Here is a 23,356-nt window from a genome sequence, read left to right on the forward strand (position 1 = left end):
CACAGAAACCTCATCTGAACAGTGCATACACTTTGTAGACACACTGAGATCTGCCGTGCCTCTTAGATGTTTTTAATACAGATTTTCGAACATTTTGCAAGCATCATCACACTCTTTAAATCCATATCCATTTATGAGCGTAAGTGGTGTTTTGACCCTAAAAAAGGTTTACAAAACCCACAGCATTTCCAACATTTTATTTACAATGATTTTTATCAAACTACACTATACAGTTATTAACAGCTATATCTTTATTATTATTATTATTATTATATAATAAATATAATTGATTAATCAACTTTTTAAGAAACAAAAGCACTAGTAACCATTCATAAGGATGGACACTGAGTGGTATAATGAGTGAACGGCTGCAAATGAGATTCTTTACCACTGATGCTGCATTATAAACCCTACTCATACCTTACTTATGTTATGTAAGGAATAAAACGTAATAGGGAAAGATGTTTTGTGGTAGCTTAGTGGTTAAGGTGTTGGACTACTGATCAGAAAGTTCAAATACCTGGTCCACCAAGCTGCCCCTGTGCAACGCCCTTAACACTTAATTGCTCAGCTGAATAAAACAGGATAAAAATGTAAGTTGCTCTGGATAGGCGTGTCTGCCAAATGCAGTAAGTGTGATGTTATAGAAAAATTGATCAACAATAGGATGGTCGGGTGCTGCCTGATTATTTATTAATAACATACCACGCAGAAGTGTTTATTTTATCCTATAACCACAACAATTTGCCAATGATGCCTTTTTTTCTTATTACTTCTAGTTACATATAATGTGGAACGTTGTACAAAAACTCTGTTCCTGTGATCACTTCACACTTTTTTTTACCTCTAATTTACTTACATCTAATTTTCACAGTGCTCACACTGTAGACTTTGTTCAAAAATGCTTAACAGCTAAACGAAAAACGTAACAATTATACACATTTTTCTCTTTACATGGAGCATCTGCCATAAGATTCCCTGTACATGAGCTGTTCCTCTGGATAATAAAGTACAATAGTAATTTACATGGTAAGATATAAACCTGTGATAGGCTTTGCAGCTGGCAATTCTGCTCTAGAAAAAAAATGTCATCGTTTCTAGAGTGACAGCTCATTCACAGGGATTTATATGGCAGATGCTCCACATAATCTGAGCCTAATAATAAACAAATAAAGAAAATGGAGTGGCAGCACTTTGCAACAGTCAGTAGGTTTTGTGTTACAGGTGAGTCTATAAGACAAAGGACTTCTCAGTAACCTGAAAAGCTGCATTTTATTGCAGTTTTTATATTATTACCTTACAGTTGAGAGGTAATAAATAGGCGATTGATAGGTGACAGAATGACTGCTACTATATCATAACAGTAATCCACTTGCATTGTGGGCATTCTATAAACAGCTGTAGTTATAAACGGTTAAATGTGTGACATGAAGTTAATTAATCAGTTATTACAAATTGTGGTTGTTTGCAAATCACTATAATCCAAGAGAAACAATACATTCTAGGACAAACTATAACATGGAAACTGGCCACTTCATGTAGGGCCAAAGACATACTGTATTATGGATTGTGGTATTTTTCTATAACAGCATACCCTGTTGTGTTTTATTCCATGCCCAATGTATTACGCACAAAATGTTATACTTCTTAGAAATGAATATAATATGTATAATGCCTTATGAAAGCATTGTAACATGTACGTAATTTGTGATCTTTCATCCTCACAGGTCCTGCTATTGCTCAAGGTGTCTTGTAGGAAATCGTATTTTCACACAGCTGACAGTGACAGGGAGCATCCAGATGGCTGCCACACAGACGTCCCGCACAAAGCGTGACCTACTTAGGTGAGGGACATCTGCTGTCCCCCTGCCGGCCTGGGCACAAAGACGCTCGGATTAAAAATGCCACCTCACCGCTTATACGCTCCTTAGTGTGTGTGCATGAGAAATGTGTGTGGAGAGGGAACAGAGTGAAGAAACTGAATGCCAGGAATCCCAACTGTGTTTGACGGTAAGCTGAGTCACCTGCAGGGTTGGCTGTCCATGGCAGGTTTTGTGTGCATGTATCTGTGTGTATGTGTGTGTGTGTGTATGCATGCCACCTCTTTATCGCATGGGGTAGTTGTGTTACAGCAGAGGTGTTTAAAACTCAAGGGCAAGGTGAAAGGTTCACAGCCCTGTTGGAGACATGTGTGGGAGAGAAGAGATCACTCCTTCTTTAATGTTCAAAATAGATTTTGATGTTAATTCCCTATTTTGGCTAAAATAGCCTACACAGTTTACTACACTTAAAAGATGCACAATAAACAATAAGTCAATACTGGCGAGGTAGCATTCAGCTTCAAAATCATCAATAATGCATACAGAATTAGACAAGTGTAAACTGATCTCACCTAAAGGCATACCTGTATTGGACATTTATCACAAGAGTCACAAGAATCACAAATAATCCATTTATATTTAACTTCTAGAATTGAATAATGACCAGAATGAAGACACTTTATCCTCATAAGCCAGGGCGCTTTAAGGAAAACGCTTAAACAATGAATCGATCTGAATATGCGATAAGTTGGTAGCTAGCCTACGTACCCATGAAGTCATTAAGTAAACACCAAACAGAACAGCCACCTGCTTCATATTTACAGAACGCTCAAAGTGGGGCTTGGCTTTACTTCCTTGAATAAAGTCTCAAGCCAAAGCATGACAGGTTCCTATGATTGATATATTTGCATGGTCTTACTGTATTCCTACAGTGTAATGAACATTTCCTGGTCAGATGAATGAGTGAAAAGCTCTAACCTGAAACAGCAGCTGTTAAATCGCAGCATATGGGTAAAAAGCCCAGCGCTGAGGCAGCAGTCTGCAGGGTGCTATGTTCTGGACAGGATGAACCAAATTAACTGGCTCACCTAAAGTGATCTCGAGCGATGAAAGCGTGACACAGTCTAGTTTCCACTCCCTCTTGAGTAGGAGATGTTAAATGTGTCTTCCCTCAAAAGACTTGTCATCTGTCAACTAACCAGCCTCAGATCCAATTCTTCAGATCGCCTAAAATACTTTGAGAGGAAGATGACCTTCTTCAACATCTGTCCTAATTCTAAGCTACCAGTGAGTGAAAAGCGGCATTTCCACACTACACTGAGCTGCAAATTAATTTACTGCCTTTTTTTTTTTTTTTTCAAAGACACTAAATCTCTCACATATATGCAGCAACTAGAAGTTTGCTTTTCGAATACTCTTCATATTATTTTCATATTTAAAGGCAAGAATGTCAGGTGGGTGTCAGGGGCTGGGTATTTTGGATAGTGGACAGATTTTTTCTTTAGAAACAAACTGGTTACTAAAAAACAAGCGACATACTCAGCAAGAGAACCTGCTGCAGATACAGGAGGTTTTGGACATCTGGACCAAATAGAAAAAAAGTGTTGGACATTGTTCACTGTAAATTATTGTAAATTAGTTATTGACATTATTATTTAATCAATTATTTAGAAGAGTTTTATGGTTACATTTCCATCCCTGCCCATTCCAACGATGGAACTCTGAACATAATGAATTATGTTCAGAGTTCAAACAAATAGCAAAATCATCACTTTTCTGCTGATTCACATTCGACATGCAGACTAACAGGTGAGAAAATGGCTCAAGTCTGAAAACACATTTCTTTGCCGTTAAATAAATGCATGCCTTTATCAAATACTTTATTTTCACATTTCGCTATGAATCAAGTATCCGAAAAGTGATATTACATCCAAATATATATTTCTATTTAGAATATTATAAATTATATTATATAATTTTTTTTTTCTGTGGCTGAATGTCAAATGCTGTTATTTAATTGCACTACATAGGTTCAACGAGGCCATTAGATCAGTCCTTATGTAATGACTACTACATACAGGAATAGAAAGTCATTTGGGATTTGGCCTAACTGAACATTGGAAGGTCTTAAATTAAAAAAAAAAAAAAGTGCTTATGTTATTTTTATGATTAATACTGGTTGGCTGTAAGAAATACAAAGATGCCAGCCAGTGGTCAGCAGCATAAGGCAATATACACCATAAAGTATATAAACACCTGAACTTTACATCCATATGTGTGTCTTTCCGAGTTTGTTGCCACAAAGATAGAAGCAAGTGATTGTATAGAATGACAAAAAAAAAGCTAAAAAACTAGGATTTCCCTTCCCTATCAACTAATAGGATTCCTCGTTGCCAGGAAATAAGAGGCCCAAACCTGTTCCTGCATGACAGTGCCCCTGTTCACAAAGTGAGGTCTATGAAGACAAGGTTTGCCATGGTTGGAGTGGAAGAACTTTAGTGGACTGCACAGAGCCCTGACCTCAATCCCATTGAACACCATTTGGATGAACTGGAACATTGACTGCACCCCAGTCCTCCACACACAATATCAGTAGACCTACTTGACCCAACACTCTTGCGGCTGAATAAGCAAATTAAAATTGTACTGGTCACATATACAAACATATACACACATGAAATGCAGTGAAATGCTTTTTTCTACTGTATGTGACATAATATAGAATCAATATTGAACAAGAATAGAATTTTTAATTAAGAAGGATTTACCTATACATATAGGAAAGGGAAAAAACATACAGAAAATAATATATCAATACAGATTAGTGTAATACAAATGACTGTATTTTGAATACGGGCAGATGAGTACCTTTTTTTCTTGCAATATATGGAAAGAGGTTATAGTAAAAGCAAAGAGAGAAACAATCTGTACGTTCGAAAAGCATTTTTCGAATCTAGGATGTTTAAAAAGCGCATATGGGTGTGATTGTCAGGTGTTCACATACTCTGTAGTAACATGATTCGCAAATGTTTCTGATCATAAATTAGGAAAAAGCCAACCATGTTATTTTCTGTAGTTTCTGAATGATGCACTTCAAAGTTTCAAGGCAGTCATTAAGCGCAGCCAACTAAACCTCAAGTCCAATCACATTTACAGCTATTGCTATGCAAATAAGCTGCATCTGTAAGCAATCTGGATAAAAATTATGATATGTATGCAAATTGTCGATTATTTGCTTTTAAATGAACAGCCTTCATGCCTTTTTGCTCTCTTTCACTTCTTGTCTCCTGCCAATCCAAACACCGCAGAAGGAGATGCTCATATAAGTACTGTATATTGGAATGGCACTATTTGAGGATATCCAACATAAGGCTAGGGCAGAATCGTTGATATAAATATAAATGGGGGAAAAAGCTGCAGATGAATGGATCGCCATCTGAATCCCTCTGTCAGTTCTCTCTGCCTTTCAAATAAATAACCACTTGAGCCATGGCAGAAAATCCTTTCTACAAAAGGGAAGGGATCGAGTGCTCTCCTCACAAGCAGAGGAATGAAAGCAAAGTATTTCCAGAGCCTACTTCCCTCTTTGGGAATGCCAATCATGGTTGGCACAGGGGGTTAGGTTCCGCCGGTATCTATCAAATGACAGCGGTTCCCCCGGTGTGAGGAGGAAGGCAGGCCGTGTGCATTATTAATGCTAACCAGCTCACATGAAACAAGCCTGGTGAGCAACACTGAGGAAAAGTATGGCCGAGGCAGTACAGAGGACTTTAGCAGCTAGCCAGGAAATCTGTAAGGCCTATGGAAATCGTATGAAGAGTGTGCCAGGCTTTATCTTTCTGTTTCTGGAGGCACAAGCAAATATAAGGGGTCACAAGCTGTTCTGTGTCCATGTCTGTGCAGAGTCGGAACACTCCATCTGTCTCCCTTTGCTACTGTCAAACCATAAAAAGCCACTTTCCCCCCTCATTTTCCATATCTCCAAATCCATATTAGGCTATATCTATTTATTAATACATACTTGTAGTTATAACTGTTTACTGGTTTTATTTCAAGATCTTGAATTATAAGCTTATCTGACAATTCTTTGACCTTAAGTTACTGAGCCACACATCTGTGGACTCTCAATAAGGTAAAGGTTTTGTTATAAACCTTCGTACACAGAGGGACATTCAGTTGGATCCAAAAGTCTAAGAGCACACTGAAAATCTGGGATTTTTGTTACATTTAATACAGGAAACAGAAAACAGAGAAATAAACAAATCTCGGCTATTCAACAGTCAATAGTCAAATAAATAATTTCTAGGTCACTATTTAATTTGTTAATTTGTGATATTGACCATAATAACTCCTTTGAAAAAAGGTCAGATTTTTCACATGAAAATATTACTTCCACTGAAGCACATGTTCAGATGACACGCTGATGGGTTTCATTTAACATTTATCATCAGGATTTACACAAACTTGTAGATTCTGTGACAGCTTGAGTGCACACTGTTATTAAAGCAAGAACGGCACATACCAAATACTAAGAAACTTTAAAAATTATGTAAATATTTCTAGGATCCTACTTTTCATTTAAGTGGTTGCTGATAATATCATTTATAATGAAAACCTTTGTGTTAAATTGTAAAAGATGCCAAACAGAAGCATTGTAATTGTAATTATTGTTCTCAGACATTTGGACCGCAGTATATACTAAAGGTCATATTTAATTTACAGCATTAACTCATTTTATCCAAAAATAATTCCAACCTCTTTGTTTGTTGCCATGTGTCTCTGTTACAGTGGATTTTAAAGGGAAAAAAATTCACATTTGTAACTTGAATCTTCTGTGTTCTAATATTAATCACCTAACATAACTGAGCCAACATGGCCAAATGAGACCATGTCTCCAGCTGTAGGAAAAAGGCTCTAACATTGCACATCATTCATGGAACACGATATTGTTTTTTAAACAATAAGCATCGATTTTATAAGAGGTAAAGAAGCGAGTGCAGGCAGGGTGGAATGGGTGGAGAAAGGTGTCGGGAGTTCTATGTGATAGAAAAATATCGGCGAGAATCAAGGGGAAGGTGTACAAGACAGCGGCGAGACCGGCCATGCTGTATGGTTTAGAGACAGTGTCACTGAGGAAGAGACAGGAGTCAGAGCTGGAGGTAGCAGAGCTGAAGATGTTGAGGTTCTCTCTGGGAGTGACAAGGTTGGACAGGATTAAGAACAAGTACATCAGAGAGACAGCTCATGTTAGACGTTTGGGGGACAAAGTTAGGGAGGACAGATTAAGATGGTTTGGACATGTCCAGAGGAGGGAGAGTGAGTATATTGGTAGGAGAATGTTGGACATGGAGCTGCCAGGAAGGAGGCAAAGAGGAAGGCCAAAGAGGAGGTATATGGATGTAATAAATGAGGATATGAAGCTAGTGGGTGTAAGTGTTGAGGATGCAGAAGATAGGGATAGGTGGAGAGAGATGATTCGCTGTGGAGACCCCTGAAGGGAAAAGCCGAAAGAAGAAGAAGCAGAAGAAGCATCGACTTTATAATTGGGTATAAAAAGCAAAGTCCTAAAAGTGATATTACATGTTGTATATTTCAAAGCGGTACTTGAAATATCTTGAGTGTTTACTGAACAGGAAAACACCGGGCTTATTTGTGTTAGTCAGTGCTTAACATGTCCTGGCATGTCCTCCTCAGAGGTCAGAACATGCTAACACTGCGAGATCTCAGTGCTTCGGTGTCTTGTGGTGGAATCATGGTAGAACAAACATGTCTAAAGATAAGCATATACACACATTATCCTAGGAACGATCAGTATTTTCTCTGTTTTTTTTTTTTACTGAACGCCTTTTGTATTCTTGTTTTTTGAATTATTTTTGTATATAACTTCAGAATGATCCTTTTGTTACTGATTTGTTTCAGTACTGTATAAATTGTGTATCTGTATCACCTACACCACTCGAGCACTTCTGCTTGTTTTCTTTCAGGTTATGAATCACTGAAGCTTCCACAGAAGTATTTTTTTTTTTAGAACTGTGTTAATTGAAAGTTTTCTTTGTTTCTCTAGATAAGAGTGTCTGATAAGAAAACAAGAAAAAAGAGAAAAGCTGAAATAAAGCTCACAGATTTTCTTGATAGCCTGAATAAATGCGGGTAAACAGCTAAAACCCTGTACCAATAAAGATATTGATCAAATTACTTCACTTCTTTGTAATGTCACTGCTTATGAAAAAAACAGAATGTTTAACTTGCATGAATTTGATATCATAGCATAGCTTTTAATCACAGTCGTTCTGTGAATATATGCTTTTTAATATATAAATACACCACTTTTAAAGCTATTCATTTCTAAAGTCTGTGCTGGACTGTTTATTTGTTTTGGGCTGTTAATTTGGATAAAATCTGTGTGTTAGCTCTATCTGTCTGTGTAGCGGCTGTCTCCATACTCTGGCCTCTATCTCCAACTTGGGTCATGGTGTGTGGTGTCTTGTCCTAGAAGCCAAGCTGTTGAGTGAAGAGGGGTTCAGGGCCAGGATGAGTGTTGCCATGGAGATGGCACAGAGCTGCTGTGTGTGAAGACGCACAACCATTTTGTATCAGGTTTTGTGTTTGTATCTGGCCTCTGATTCATAGAATAATGCTGAATAGACATAAGAAAAGAAACATGGTTCATAAACTACTCTTGGTGTTACGTATCACTCTCAGATGCTCTATTAAAGAGTCATTTAAATTCTACTTTGCATCATAAAGCAACAAACTAGAACAGAAAACTTATGTATTTCAAGAGATAAAAAAAACCATGGCTAAATTTTGTACAGTTAATAACATTTCATTTCATATTCAGCAGTAAATCTGGAGTCAATTTTATTAGTTAAATATCTCAACAATATTCATTAGGGAAGTCAAGTTTTGTAAAATCATAGAAAATGAAATGTCAGCCCTCCAGATCACCAATAAAGAGATCAGATCAGATTTAACTAAGCGCTGAGAGCAGATTAATTTGCCTGGAATTTGAACTGTCTTATTTTAATGAGGATCAAAATGCTCAGCTTGTCGCAACCCGCCCTTGTCACTTTCACATTTTCAAAGTGGCGCTGAAGGTCATTGCTCATTAGTTTATGCCACATGCTGTGCAGCTGAGAGCCCTGGTGGACATTTTGATTGGAACGTTAGCAGGACACTGTCACCTGTGTGCACACACACCGAGGCGTGACAGCGTTCATCTGCCATTCCCCATTCCTCCTCCTCTCTCACACTGTTAGGCACTGCGCACTACCCACAAGACTATGGTTAAAGGTGTGATAACGGGTGTAGAGATTCAAACAGGAACATATAATTGATCTGTAAAATGCTTTTGACGATACCTAAAAGCCACTGCTAATAGAGCGACTGCAACAGACATTAATTTGCCTCATGCAGCCTCGCTATAGACCACCCTCCCTCTTGCCCCCCCCCCCCCCACAACCTGCACCCCAACCTCTTCCACTCTCTCTTATCTGCTTTCCTTAGTGAGCTCAAGGCATGTAGAGTCCAGAGACTGTTCTCCAGCAGGTCTCCAAAGACCCAGGGATGGTTATAGCTGTCCATTAGTGGCCTCTCTGAGGCGTGAAAATGGGTCGGGACTACTTCTCTCTCTCTCTCTCTCTCTCTCTCTTTCTCTCTCACACACACGCACACACACACACATACACACACACACAAAGTCTCTCTCTCTCTCTCTCTCTCTCTCTAGGATTTTAGCTTTGCCCTGGTTAATTTTACTCCCTCCTATTTCTGCTTGCTGATGTGGGGTTCAACCACAAATAAACAGCTGAATTTGTCTGACCTGCTTTGATTTGAGGGAGATATTTTTTTCTCTCTGCTAAAGATATGTGTCAACTACGTTTTAAACTGTACATAGATTGGACTCTACCTGTGCTATCATCATAGAATAGAAGCAAAACCACCACTAGATAATAGAATATCTGTAAATATCTATTAAAAGAAACAGGAGTCCGTTCATAGGACAGAAATCGCATAACAACAACAAATGTTATTCTTCAAATGTTAAATGCTCATTCACAACTCCATACTTTGAATTTTAATAATATTTTAACACTAATTACCTCTTATGTGACCAGTGGTTAAAAATACTGCTGTTTGACAAATACATGCTGACGTTCTATTGATTTACTCGTATATCAGGATGCTCACTGTACCACTTAGCTCAGTAGAATTTGTGATCAGAAACCTCAAAAAGAACTAACCGAGGCCCAGTGTGTCAGGAGTCACACTGCCCCATGCTCACTCTGTGAAGTGCAGAAAGATCAGAGCTCAAGAGCAACGAGTGACAGAGTCACAGATCATGTTTTAGAGCAAATAATCAGAATGAAGTCTAATACATTTCTGCAAATAAAGACAAAGTGTAAGTGTAGGCATAAAGGGAAGAGCATAAAGGGAATTATAGAGTGGATAATGTTTGTTTGTATATCAGAAATATGTGTGACCTTGTGTCCCACACAAAGGCTGAGATTCTTGTTCTTGTTCAATGGCTCGATATTTTCAAGGTTCTTGTGTGTTTTTTGAAATGCCATTGTTATGGATATTTACGTCAACCTGGGAACCTCAGATTGTTATATTATTTCTTCTGCATGAGCCTTGTTCATCATGACATGGAAACAAGAATCACACCTGCTGTATCAAACACAGCTGAACAAACTATCTATATTTACTAAACCTAAGCTGCTATAGGTTGTATACTGGATGATGTCAAGACTTGTTTGCCTTATATACGGTTACTCAAAAATTCCCTAGACAGTAGCCTATAGCATGAGTCAACTGTGATAGTCTTTCTACTTAAATTTGCTTGTCATTTTCAGTATTTTTCAGTCCAACCAAAACCTATGGTCACAGGTTGTTGAATAAAAGACTTATAAACTGAAATATGTTTGCACAAAATGTGGAATCACACTTGCCTACTAAATCAGCAGTGACTAGAATAAACCCAGTCTACTCTTGCACAATATTGTGTAAAAACTAGCCTGTATGAACCCTGATGCTACATAATAGTGTTGAGGAAGGAAAGCTTTAGCACTAAAGCAATGCTATAGTGCCCTCTTGTGCCTGCTGATGGAACAACTGGTCTTCATCTCTTCCTTTAGATTACAGTGTGGAGTGAAAGCACTACATGCTGAAACACTACAGCTCAAAATGAGCCAAAGAAAACCTAACTGGGAATGAATATCCCTATTTACATGAGAATGATGGCATTAGCGCATGTAAGTTTGGTATTTTCATGAACTCTGGGGCAGGTGGTAACCTGGTAGATAAGCAGCTTCATGCAAAATAGCACTTGGGTTTAAAGGAATTCCTTACAAAGAGGTGTGGACAGATCAAATCAGATCCTCATAAAAGCTTTGCACCATTATTAGTGCAGTGAATTTTATATTAATAATTTCTGTGGTGGAAACAAGCAGCTAGTTGTTCCAACATAGAAAAAAAGTATCCTGTCATTGTGTGTACTTTCACAAAGTGTTCACTCCCATCAAGCCAGTGTTTATATCAGATCAGTCCTTATTATGTTACACATTTGACAAGTTGAGCCTGTTAATTACATCATGTTTTGTAGGTAACGACGCATCATTTGCGTCATATACCTGATTCAGCTGTATTATTTTAGTAGCTTTGGTAATGTTGCATATTTAGACGTGTATCAGAGAGTACTGACACGCTCAATTTCAGACCAAAGTGGATTGAAAAAATGCAGGTTTAGGGACAGAGCTCAAATGCCACACCTCTTGTTTGTGAAGCTGCACCTAGGTTAACACAGGCATTTTCATTAGTGTCCACAAAAATAGCAACAGGATGAAAAGAGGAAGAAATTACGCTAACATTTTCTATGAAGCCCACATTCATTAATCATTTACTAATAAGTCCTTATTACTATAAGTAATTCTTTGATAACCTGTAATCATAATGGAATGCAAGTGTTCGTGTTAATCAGGCTGTGTTCAGGTACATCCTCTAATGTGCACGCTGTTGCATGACTTAGATTTCACACGTCAACACATTATTTACACAGTGTTTAGTTATACTTACAATATTTTCTTTGCTTATCACTGTTATTAAGGCCTCCAGCATAGTTTTAATATTTCCTATTTTTATTCTGCATCAATATTTGGTTCTAGTATTGCACTACATATTGCACAATATTGCACAAAGCCTCTGCATATGGCAATGAATATTGTTGTATTACACCTCCTTAATAAGTAATAACCTGCGAATTGTTTTTGTTCCAGTTCCTCCAAGATTATTGCGATTGTCTTACAAATTTAAATAATTTAACATTTTTTTATGTACTGAATGACATTTATAACATTTTATAATTGTTCTTAAATATTACAGATGCTTTATAAAGTCTTTTTTTTTATTCTTGTGCACATGGCATTATAATGAACAGCGACACATCAGTGGTGTTACAACATGATACTAAGATACCAAGGAATTACTAGGAGCACATAATTCAAGCATTTATGAGCTTTATTACAGCTGATCAAAATGCCTCAAAGGAAGCTTTAATGATTTATGAATATGGGTTTCATCGAAAGCGTTAACAAAATTTACATACGTGTAACCAGATTAGCAATATGCCTCACTTATACCACTAAATCATGGCGGCGTCTGCATGAAAATAGAGCTCTTGAAGTATATGTACCATGTATAAAAATTAAACAATGAACAGCATGGCGGCCTAACTATAAACGCTCCATGAAGCAAAACACTAAAATGACTTTTCACAATCCATCCAATACACTAGCGATGGAGAAGTCATTTAGTCAGCAGGAGCATAACATCACAAAACTCACCTTGCTGTGGTTAGTCAATAATGTTATGGTCAGGGAACAAATAGATAAAAAAAGAAGACAAAATAAAGGTTAAACTCATCAATGTACAAAGACCGGTCTTGCAGAATGTTACAGAACAAGCACTATAGATTAAGCTATAATCTAAAATACGCCTGTATGTTAGTATGTTACAGTATATATACATCTAAATAACCCAGATCAACACAACCCAACACACATACACACCAGTACCGCACAGACCAACTAATGACAGCACCCAGGGTTTGTCCCAGATGAGCCACAGCCAAGCGTTTTAGAGAACAGCTTTCTAACAGAGCTGTTATCACTGGGTTAATATTATACTGCTGGTAGATGTTAGGAGGTGGAATTGGCATTATGTTTACTTACAGCAGAAAAGAAAACTTCCACTCATTCTGAGGCTAGGAAGCAGTGCAGGCTTTGGTAGGATTGCGTTCAGTGTTAAAGCTTTGATTTATTATATGCTTGGATGCAAAGCGGCTTACCTTCTCCATCTTGCAAACAGTCATCCTAAAATAACAGTGACAATGAGGTGATACACACACTGTCTGTGTGTGCTCTTGGTGACACGCAGAGTGATTTCATGGCACGTTTAGTGTGATGGTGAAGAAAAACAGATTGGCTCATACCTTCGGCTTCTCCTCTAGGATTTGCTGCCGAATGAGTTTGTGTGCCTCGATCAGCTTCTCGTGCCTTTTGCTCTGAGCGTCTTCCAGCTTAAAAAAAAAAACAAATATAGAAGAGATGAAGCTGATGCTGATAACATCAACACCATGTGTTTAACCGTTCTGTTTGAAGCTTGTGTGTTGCGTAATAACGTTTTTTTTTACTTACCCTTTTGATATACTGTACAACCTCGTTCACATGTGACCTGTTGATTTCTAACTTCTCTCTGTAAGAGACACAATGAATGCTTTACAAACAGCAGTCTGAGTTAAAGTGCTACGCAGTTCTAGCTGACTTACTATGAAATCATGCTTCCCTTAAATGTTGGGAAATGTTACATAAAAATGGAACTGACTGATATTTTACTAGAACTTTGACCCTGACTTGTTTTGCTAGTATCTTGGTCTTCATGATGCCTTTTCTTTCATCATAAAAAAGATTGGGAATGGGGAGCCAGGAGGGTGGATGGGGAACAAATATAGTTTTTTGAGAAATTTGTTGAGCCAAAACAACAAAAACTGGGTCAGTGTCTAATTACTTGAATTGCGCTGTACTGTATATCTCAAAGGACCATTGTACAAGCAGTGAACCCTCTCAGTGCTATGACTTACTCCTCTGTTAGATTCTTCTCTTTTGATTTTGCCTCTTGTATCTTCTCCTGTCTCTTCTTATCCATCCTCTTCTTCAACTCTTTCTTTTCTCTAGAGATAGAGTAGAAACAAGAAAACATGTTGCACCAGTCACATGCAATAATGATACAATCTGAACTAATGAAACATAGCTTGAATCCAGTCTGTTTATAGTGCAATGCTTACTTCTCACACAGCTCCTTAAGTTTCTTTAGCTGGTTACTCTGGCATTCCTCAGATACAGTGGTCAGCTTCTCCACCAGCTGGAAGAGTAGATAGTTCAGAAACACACACACACACACACACACACACACACACATACACATACGTTTAACAGTTAATCCAAGCTTTGGTTCTCTAGCCTGATTGGAGATTCATTAGATTGGGACTCTAGTTTACAGATACAGGTAAAGTCCACACAGGGAAAGACCTGGTTCAAATACTGAGTCAGTCCATTTGTGACACACAGTCATTAACAGTACTGTATTAGCAACCAAGCAGAAATACACTGTGCTGCTGAGCTCAACTGTATTTATCAGAAAAAAGCTGAGCTTGTCTTGCACAGTTGCATGGGAGAGTTTAGTCCCCATGTGTCCAAATTAAGTAGGTGGGTTTAAGAGCGTGGGAAAATACTGCAAAAGTATTTAATAGCTTGACAAACCATATCATTGCTGTTTGGCAGTCCTGGATTTAGTAGCCAGTTATATTCGCCAAGTACATTCTATAGCCACAACTTCTTTCTGTCTCAGTCACTGCTGCCAGCTAACCTGTAACCTGTATCTTTCAAAGGTTTAGATCTACCTGTTCATTCGCTTACTTTCTCATATTTTTTTTATATTTTCTTGATGTGTCCAAATGTGGAAATTTAGGTAACATATTACATCTGAACATCAGTGATGACACAAGATATATATATACACTATATTACCAAATGTTTTGGGACACCCCTCCAAATCATGGAATTCAGGTGTTGTTTTTCAGGTGCTGGGCTTGGCATCTTAGATCCAGTGAAAGGAACTTTTAATGCTGGGGATGGCCCCTTCCTGTTCCAACATGACAGTGCATATGAATTGATGAATTAGAGCGGAGACTGCAAACCATGCCAAAACTGGGACTCCTGCCTTTACATGCAGTTGAATGTAATATGGAGTTGGCCTGCCCTTTGCAGCTTTAAATCTTCTATGAAGGCTTTCCACAAGGTTTAGGAGTGTGTTTATGGGGATATTTGACCATTCCTCTAGAATCATATTTTTGAGGTCAGGCACTGATGCTGGACGAGAAGGTCTGGCTCCCATTCTCCGCTCTAATTCATCCCAAAAGTGTTCTATCAGGTTGAGGTCAGGACTCTGTGCAGGTCAGTCAAGTTCCTCCACACCAAACTCACTCATCCATGTCTTTATGGACCTTGCTTTGTGCACTGGTGTACAGTCATGTTGGAACAGGAAGGGGTCATCCCCAAACTTCCCACAAAGATAAAATGCATGAAATTGTCCAAAATGTTTTGCTATGCTGAAGCATTAAAAGTTCCTTACACTGGAACTAAGGGGCCGAGCCCAACGCCTGAAAAACAACACCTGAATTCAATGATTTGGTGGGGTGTCCTAAAACGGTTGGCAATATATTGTATATACGACCCTATTGTATATGTGCCTCTCATTATTCAACATTATACAAGCAACATATTATTAGAAATAACTGCTCAGGAATGTTGCCAAGATGCCCATAAGATAGACAGACTTTATAAGGTCTCTGATAAAAGCTAACACATTGTTCGCCATCGATATAACCAGGTTTTAATGCTCAGATATGGATATAGTCATAAACTGCTGGAACGCTTTGTTATTATGTTCCCATGCACTTCTGTTTCCTGTTTGCACGTTTGCTCTGCCTGTTCTTTTTCCCTTTCCCTGCCCCAGCACACCAGTTCCTTATGTCTCACTAATTGCCTTCCCTATATACACCTGCTGTCTTGTGCCTTTTTATCTGTGAAACAGATTATCTCTTGTTTCCTGGGTGTGTCTCATTTTTTCTGCTGCTTGTTTCTTGTTTTCTGTTGTATTTCTGTCGCCTAGTCTTCACAAGTGTCTCCATATATCTGTAGTTTTGTTATTTCCATAATAAATCCTGTTTGTTAGTTTAATCCTTGCATTTGGGTCTGATTTTGTTCTTGTGGAGGAACCTGCTTTTGACAGATATGATCTAATCTCTCCATACAGCTATAGAAAGATAAGCATTTGGTACTACTTGCCTGACTGCATCTCATAATCTATGTATAGTGTCATTCACATTTCCTTGTATACTGTATTCGTATCCTACTTCATAATGAACCCTAGTATTTATGATTTTTTTCTTCCACACATGCTTGACAGCTGGTATTCAGTTAGGTGCCCACAAACCTTTTAAGTCTATATATTGTGGTTATTATTGATTTATTTAAATAATAAACCTGAACTTGATCATTTAAATGCAGTGCTGTTTGCAGACTAAGCTATAGATTGACTTTGCTTATCTTGTCAGCTATAGCTAGCAAGTTGTCAACCAGCTCTAAAACTTCTTAATCCCAGATATATTGCATTTCATCTGTACTGTCTAGCTTAGTTATATTCTAAACTGACACTATTTTGGAAATGACAACAGCCTACCGATGTGAAAGTTTGTATTAGTACAACTCAGTCCTGATCTATGTGTGACTGCAGTGATGGATTACGCTGGCTGTACAGTCAGTACCTGTTTGATGTGTTTGCCTTTGAGGTACTGTTCACTGTAGTACTGGTCTTGTCTGAGAGTGAGCAGTTGATGCTGCTGTTGCTCCTTCAGCTCGTTCAGTCTCTGCGTGTTCTCCTCCTCCAGAGTAGCCAGCTCCTGATCCACAGCAGACAGAGCGTGCTCTGAACCTGATCTACCACACACACAAGCTGAGTTACTTCATACTGAATTCTGAACTATTACTCAAATCTACTGCACATATCATTCAGATTGCACCACCACGTTTAGTGTCATGGGGCAATAACATGATCATGAACCTATGAAGAAACCCAAAGAGAAGCTGGAAGAAAAAGGGTCAGTAAGAATAATCACAAGACTAGAGAGTGAAAGAGATGAACGGTGGGAGGGAAAGAGTTAGTAAAAGGGAACCTACCTTTTCTTACCGTCTCGTTTGGCGCTCTTATGCAGGGCAGACTGCCGGCGCTGAAATTCGCTCTGCAGCTCACTTTGTTTGGCTGTGTGCTCTTTGATCATGTCTGTGGTTTTCTTATGGTGCTTCTTTACCAGCTCCTTTAGCTCTTTATACTGTTTCTTTTGCTCCCTTACAAAAGCCTTCTGCTGCTTCAATTCCTCCAGCGTCTGAGCTTCCATCTCTATCAAGCACACACACACACACACACACACACACACACACAGCATATTTTATTGATTAGAATGTGTTGCCGAAAATCTGTGCATTTTCTGTGAGAATTTATTGTCAGTGGTACCTGTCAAAACGCTCTGAATCACATCTTCAGTCTTAACAACTGGTTTCACAGATCCTGGAATAAACATCACGTAAAAATGAGTACACACACACACACATACGCACACACACACTGGGTCAAAATCACCCAAGGGTCAGATATTTGTGGGAGAAATGAATCTCAGTCCTGATGCTGTTGCAGTGTGTGTGATGTTTGTAATCTCTTAGAGCAACAGGATTTGCAAACTCACAAATTGTGCATGCATTACTGTCTGCTGGGATCCTTAGACACCATCTTAGCCATCTTAGCATATTCCCAAAGCAACATAAAAACTCCTTCCAAATAGTATCTACACATGACTGACTGAAATATTTTATCAACTCATTACCGCCTGCTAAATGTGAAGGCTGACATCTCATTACACAGAAAATCATTAAAAGAATCAATAAAATGTCTACCAAAACTAATCCAATATGATACATAACATTTATTGCCATCATAGAGACAAGGAATTAGGTGATGCACAGGGCAGATATAGTGAACAGACATGAAGTGCAATAGAATATTGCCCTCACAATATGTCTAGTAGATGATTATTTCTCCTACTAAATCCTCAATAAGCTCTTTGAGTGAAATCTAATTGTATGTAACTGAAACTCTCCACTATATACAGCCACTAGAGCACATTAAAAAGTTATAATATCACAAATAAATGTGATGCTCCTAACTGCACCTCCTTATAATTCATTTGTTCTCGACTCTTCAGCAGGTTGGTTATGCTAATGGTCATAAAAATACAAACACATTGGCTGACATCATGACCGCCTACTAAAACAGGGCTTTCAATCTAATACATTTTGCTAATCGGATAGAAAATAGTGTTGCACTGATCAAAAATAGTAGAATATAAATGATTTCTGAAGCTCTGTAGTGAAACTTGTGTACCTGTGGAGTGGGCATGATGGCTGACCAGTGAAGGCGGTTTTGGGGAGATAAGAGGAGTAGAGCTCGTTCCATTCTCAGCTGGAGGACGCTGGGTCTCGCTGACTGACTCTGATACAATCTCTCCACATGCATCTATCTGCAGCCCAGAAAAAAAAATCATTAAATCAGAAATCTTGGCAAGCATGAAGACAATTCATGAGAGCAACATGGAATCAAAGAGATCTGTGTTAGACAGCTGACCCACTAAGAGCTATTATGCTGACCACCATAAAAACACTGACTGAATGAATCTGTTCTTATTATTTACAGCTGCATCTCTCAAAACTCATATCTCAAATTACCTCCAATCCAGTGCAGACTTTGTAGATGTAGCGCTGGTACCCCACTCTTATCATGGCTAATTGTATGCCTGGATAGCTTTTTACTTTTTCCTCGTCTCCTTGGCTTTACTCTGCTCTCTGTTTAAATGTTTGTTCCAGCTGCAGCTGGTATGGTTCAAAAGACTGAGCTAAGACTACAACTTCCATGAAAACTGTTGTCATAGCATTAGCTTGGGGTAACCATTAATTGGCTCTTTTACAGCTGATTCAGCTTGATTGGACAGGAGTGAAGGACAGAGAGGTCCCGCAGGTCCAGCCAATCAGCTCACGCCTCAGCAGGCAGAGAGCTGACAACTGTCTTATGACTGAGGAACTGGATGAAGTAGCTCATGCACACACACACACACACACACACACACACACACACACACACACACATGCTCTCTCTTAATCTCTCTCTTTCTCTAAGATACAAATACACACATACACACACACACTCTTAATTTCTCTCTCTCTCTCTCTCTGAGATGGACCCAAACACACACACACACTCTCTCTCTTAATCTCTCACTCTCTCTCTCTGAGATACACACACACACACACACACACACACACACACACACACACACACACACACACATGCTCTCTCTTAATCTCTCTCTTTCTCTAAGATACAAATACACACATACACACACACACTCTTAATTTCTCTCTCTCTCTCTCTCTCTGAGATGGACCCAAACACACACACACACACACTCTCTCTTAATCTCTCACTCTCTCTCTCTGAGATACACACACACACATGCTCTCTCTTAATCTCTCTCTCTCTCTGAGATAGACCCAAACACACACACACACTCTCTCTTAATCTCTCACTCTCTCTCTCTGAGATACACACACACACACACACATGCTCTCTCTTAATCTTTCTCTTTCTCTAAGATACAAACACACACATACACACACACACTCTTAATTTCTCTCTCTCTCTGAGATAGACCCAAACACACACATACACACACTCTCTCTTAATCTCTCACTCTCTCTCTCTGAGATACACACACACACACACACACACAGGCACTGTCTCTCTCTCTCTCTCTTTCAAAAACACATACACACACACACACAATCTACGCACATGTACATAGTACAGACCTCTTTGATGTTCACGTCTTGTCCTCCCTCTTCCAGAGTGAGAGCTGCAAGCTGATTGGCTCTCTGCTCCATCAGGTTGATGTAGCGAATAGGATTGGACAGTGCCTCAATCACATCTACTCAGGCGATATCAGACCACAACATCAAGGTAGTGACATTTACAAATTCGAACTCGAACTGCACTTTTAAAGAAAATGCAGAGCAGAATTTCAGCCTGAACTCATACCTGCAAAGGTATCAGGAACATAGTCTTTAACTTCGGTGTAGACAAAGACAGCAGGTAGTGTTAGTGTCTGGTTCTTCTCATTCCTCAGCCCTATGTAATGGTAACCTGAAACAGAGGGGGAGAAGAGACAGACTGTTTATTACTGCTGTTCACTATTAATAACAATACTAAGCAGCTTGTGAAGCAGTGATATCCTAAGATTAAGTATGTGTATGCAATAATAATCTGTATAGTACAGAAGGATTGTGTCAGCAGTGTGATGGCCTTATAAGCAGAGCAGAGTGAGGGCAAACAGTACAACAGAGCTATATACCAGGCCGGATGGCATTCACCGGGATGATACGATGGCCAATAATCTTCCCACTGTCCTCATAGACCGCTATTCTCAAAGATGCAAGTGTGGGAAGAACCACCTTCAAGAAAGCACCATAAACAGAACCATTATTGAGACCAAATTTTAAATATACTTTCGAAGCAACAGAAAGGCACTAGGAAATCCATCCACATGTTTGTGCTTTACCTTTTTAAAGACTATAGGCTCCTCATCCCACACAGGGTTAACAGCGTTGCCTGGGGATGTCTTCGTCCGGAATGCTTTCCTTCTTGTGTCCACTGGGAGGCCAAACATTTCCACCTCCACATAGGTGCCAACTTTTTTATCGGACAGGAACTGTCCTGATATGATCTGTTAGATACAGTATATTGTGAGACACTCATGATGTGCTGCCTGTCTAGTTGCATATCATACTTTTGCACTTAATACTTCAGGGAGATTTTTTATTTTACTTTGACTGACTCTTTGTTTTGGGCAGAATAATATAGACAGTTAGGGGTGAAACATACATATAAGCAAAAATAAATTACCTAATTAAAAACTCCTGATAAAATTGTTGGTATTTCCACTGTATATAAAAATATAAATGTCGAAGTCAAAAGTCTATGAACACATTTATAAGACACTGAAGAAAAATCCCCATTGAACCATGTTTTATTATAGCAAATATGGCTATTAAATCATGCTGTTTTTATGGGAAACAGGTTTAGGAAAAATCCTTCTGAATCATATTTCCCAAGTGGAAAGTCTGTCAAAAGCTCAGACTTCTGAGAGTTTAAACTCAGTAACATCACGTTAAAATAAGGATGAGCATATAATACAAAATAGCAAAAATAGTAGCATGTTGTAACATTTCAAGATACTATTTGTTTAAGATTTACTTGAATAACTAAACTAATAGCAGTAAAGATTATTTGATATGTTTGCTTTTGTGAGCACTACTAATGATGAATATTTATAGCATACTACTTTTCATCGCTACATCCAAGCTACTCTCTACTTTTTTTGGCATTTTAAAAGTTATCTGACTGTTAAAAAAAATCCCGGTTTTCTGTAAGCATCCATTTTTCCAACCTCAAACAGCTGAGGATGTGTAAGAAATTCCAAGTAGAAAAATACCACCAGAGCAACACAAAGCTGACATCAGAAATCATAAAAAGTATACAAAACAGCATGCTCTGTATCCACGTTAATTTACAGGGAGTTACCTTCACTGAAAGTGTGTGCGCTACAATCCCATCCACTGTGCTCTCAGTGAAGGGGTCAAAGTTTTTATCAGGTCTCCTCATAAACTCAGGCTTCAGCCTGTAGCCACATTTTCCATTGCACTCAAACATGCCCAGGTTCAGTTGCATGGCTAGATCTGTCATACAAGAGCAATAAGTCATGATAAATTTTCTCACATATTCTCACAGAGTGTACACATCTGGAATAAGATGTAAAGAAAAGTTTAGTTCAGGCTTGAGAGGAAATAACTTTGCTAAGGGAGTGTTATCTATAGATGTAAGAACGAGTCCTTACAAGTGATTACAATGATGAAAAATTGACAGAATATTTGAGCAAATGCCTGTTTTGTTCTGTAAATATAATATGCGCATAAACTATTTGACGTACTAATAGCAGCAGGATTTGAGGATAAGGTGGCACTAAAGTCTAACAAAAATGTGAGAAATATAGTTTCTGTTATTTAAAAGTGATTTCTGGATCACGTGGGAGAAAAACTGAAGACGAATTAAAGATTAATCATTTGTGTTTGACTAGAATAATTAATAGTGATTTATTAACAGGCTTTAGTTGCTTTTATGCACAAATTACGTAAAAAGAGAAAATCATTTTCACTTCACTGATCAAAAATCATTGGCAAAATGATATTTGCAATACTCCCATGATAAAAAAATAAAAAGGAAATTTTATTTATTTTATCATTATCATTATACACACTATTCTGGAGCTACAAACCATGATTTAGAAATATTATAGAAATAGCACCAATTTATTAATTCGTTCATTTGAAATTTTGTTTATTAGCTGTACACAAGTTTTTGATGAACAGGTCATATACTACTATAATAAAATCAGTCCCTCCCTGAGAAATTAGACTGCATGTAATCTGTTCAAATTCGGAGAAAAGTCGGCCACTTTGTAAAACGTGGTAAAACATTACTATCGTTAAGAAAAGCAATAAAAATAAATGTAAATAAAGTACATAATAGTAATTTATAATAAATATTAAATAACAGCAAATAATCTCCTGAGTCACAGGCAATACTTTTTTAATTTTTTGCTTTCAAATTATGTTTCCATTTACTAGCACAGTATTATTTGTGTAGTAAGATGTTCTCTATACTGACTAATTGACTTCCACTCAAGTTGACTCTAAATGTAACTATAACAGTAGTTTAATTAGATTTATTCTGTTGCTGTATCTTGCAACCTGCTTCGTTTGACTTTTACACTCATATTGTACCTAACGACTGAAAGTTCAGTGCCACAAGCTGACATCCAGCGTTCCAGAAGACCTGGGGCATGTAGTTGGAGGAGTCCACCCGAGTGCCTTTGGGGTAGATTCGGCTAAGCTGGAGTTTGTTATACCTGTGTGGAACCAGTTAAGGAACACCAAGCAATACTTTCATTCACTAATTAATGTTCATTATGTCACCAAGCTCTTGAACTTTGATTGGTCAGAATTTGTGTTCTCGCCACGACAAACTGCTGCTAGCTGCCTCTGTCCTTAACCATGAAAGCACTTATTCCCAAAAGCACCCAGGCTCTTACATGTCGGACATTACTGTTACTACTGCTGTTGGTGCAGTTTCCTTTTCCCTGGTGGTGTCCAAAATGTTTTCTGGATGCAGCTTTCTGAAATGTCTGACCTCAGATATGTTTTTGGTAATCCTTATTTTTTTTGCTAATTCTGTTTGGCCAAAATATTAGGAAGGCCTCT

At 38.3% G+C, this 23,356-nt stretch overlaps 1 protein-coding gene across 4 annotated transcripts in view; it reads right to left on the minus strand.

Annotated features, from left to right (window-relative positions):
* LOC131346055 (1-phosphatidylinositol 4,5-bisphosphate phosphodiesterase beta-1) overlaps positions 1-23,356 on the minus strand; it is an 89,794-nt gene that overhangs the window by 3,923 nt on the left and 62,515 nt on the right. The window contains exons 20-34 of one of the 4 annotated variants that reach the window (XM_058379377.1): positions 22,880-23,004; positions 21,621-21,775; positions 20,599-20,763; positions 20,392-20,491; positions 20,079-20,183; positions 19,853-19,968; positions 18,372-18,507; positions 17,448-17,501; positions 17,114-17,333; positions 16,702-16,873; positions 14,161-14,237; positions 13,957-14,046; positions 13,514-13,571; positions 13,309-13,395; positions 13,165-13,189 (exon numbers count right to left, since the gene is read on the minus strand). In XM_058379377.1, coding sequence (XP_058235360.1) covers positions 13,165-13,189; positions 13,309-13,395; positions 13,514-13,571; positions 13,957-14,046; positions 14,161-14,237; positions 16,702-16,873; positions 17,114-17,333; positions 17,448-17,501; positions 18,372-18,507; positions 19,853-19,968; positions 20,079-20,183; positions 20,392-20,491; positions 20,599-20,763; positions 21,621-21,775; positions 22,880-23,004 — 1,685 coding nt within the window. Of the gene's footprint in view, positions 1-13,164; positions 13,190-13,308; positions 13,396-13,513; positions 13,572-13,956; positions 14,047-14,160; positions 14,238-16,701; positions 16,874-17,113; positions 17,334-17,447; positions 17,502-18,371; positions 18,508-19,852; positions 19,969-20,078; positions 20,184-20,391; positions 20,492-20,598; positions 20,764-21,620; positions 21,776-22,879; positions 23,005-23,356 lie in introns of those variants that run through there. The other 3 variants (XM_058379376.1, XM_058379375.1, XR_009203565.1) reach the window with 3 other exon arrangements.

The sequence above is a fragment of the Hemibagrus wyckioides genome, linkage group LG25 (genome assembly GCF_019097595.1).
Source record: "Hemibagrus wyckioides isolate EC202008001 linkage group LG25, SWU_Hwy_1.0, whole genome shotgun sequence".
In the NCBI taxonomy this organism is placed as follows: domain Eukaryota; kingdom Metazoa; phylum Chordata; class Actinopteri; order Siluriformes; family Bagridae; genus Hemibagrus; species Hemibagrus wyckioides.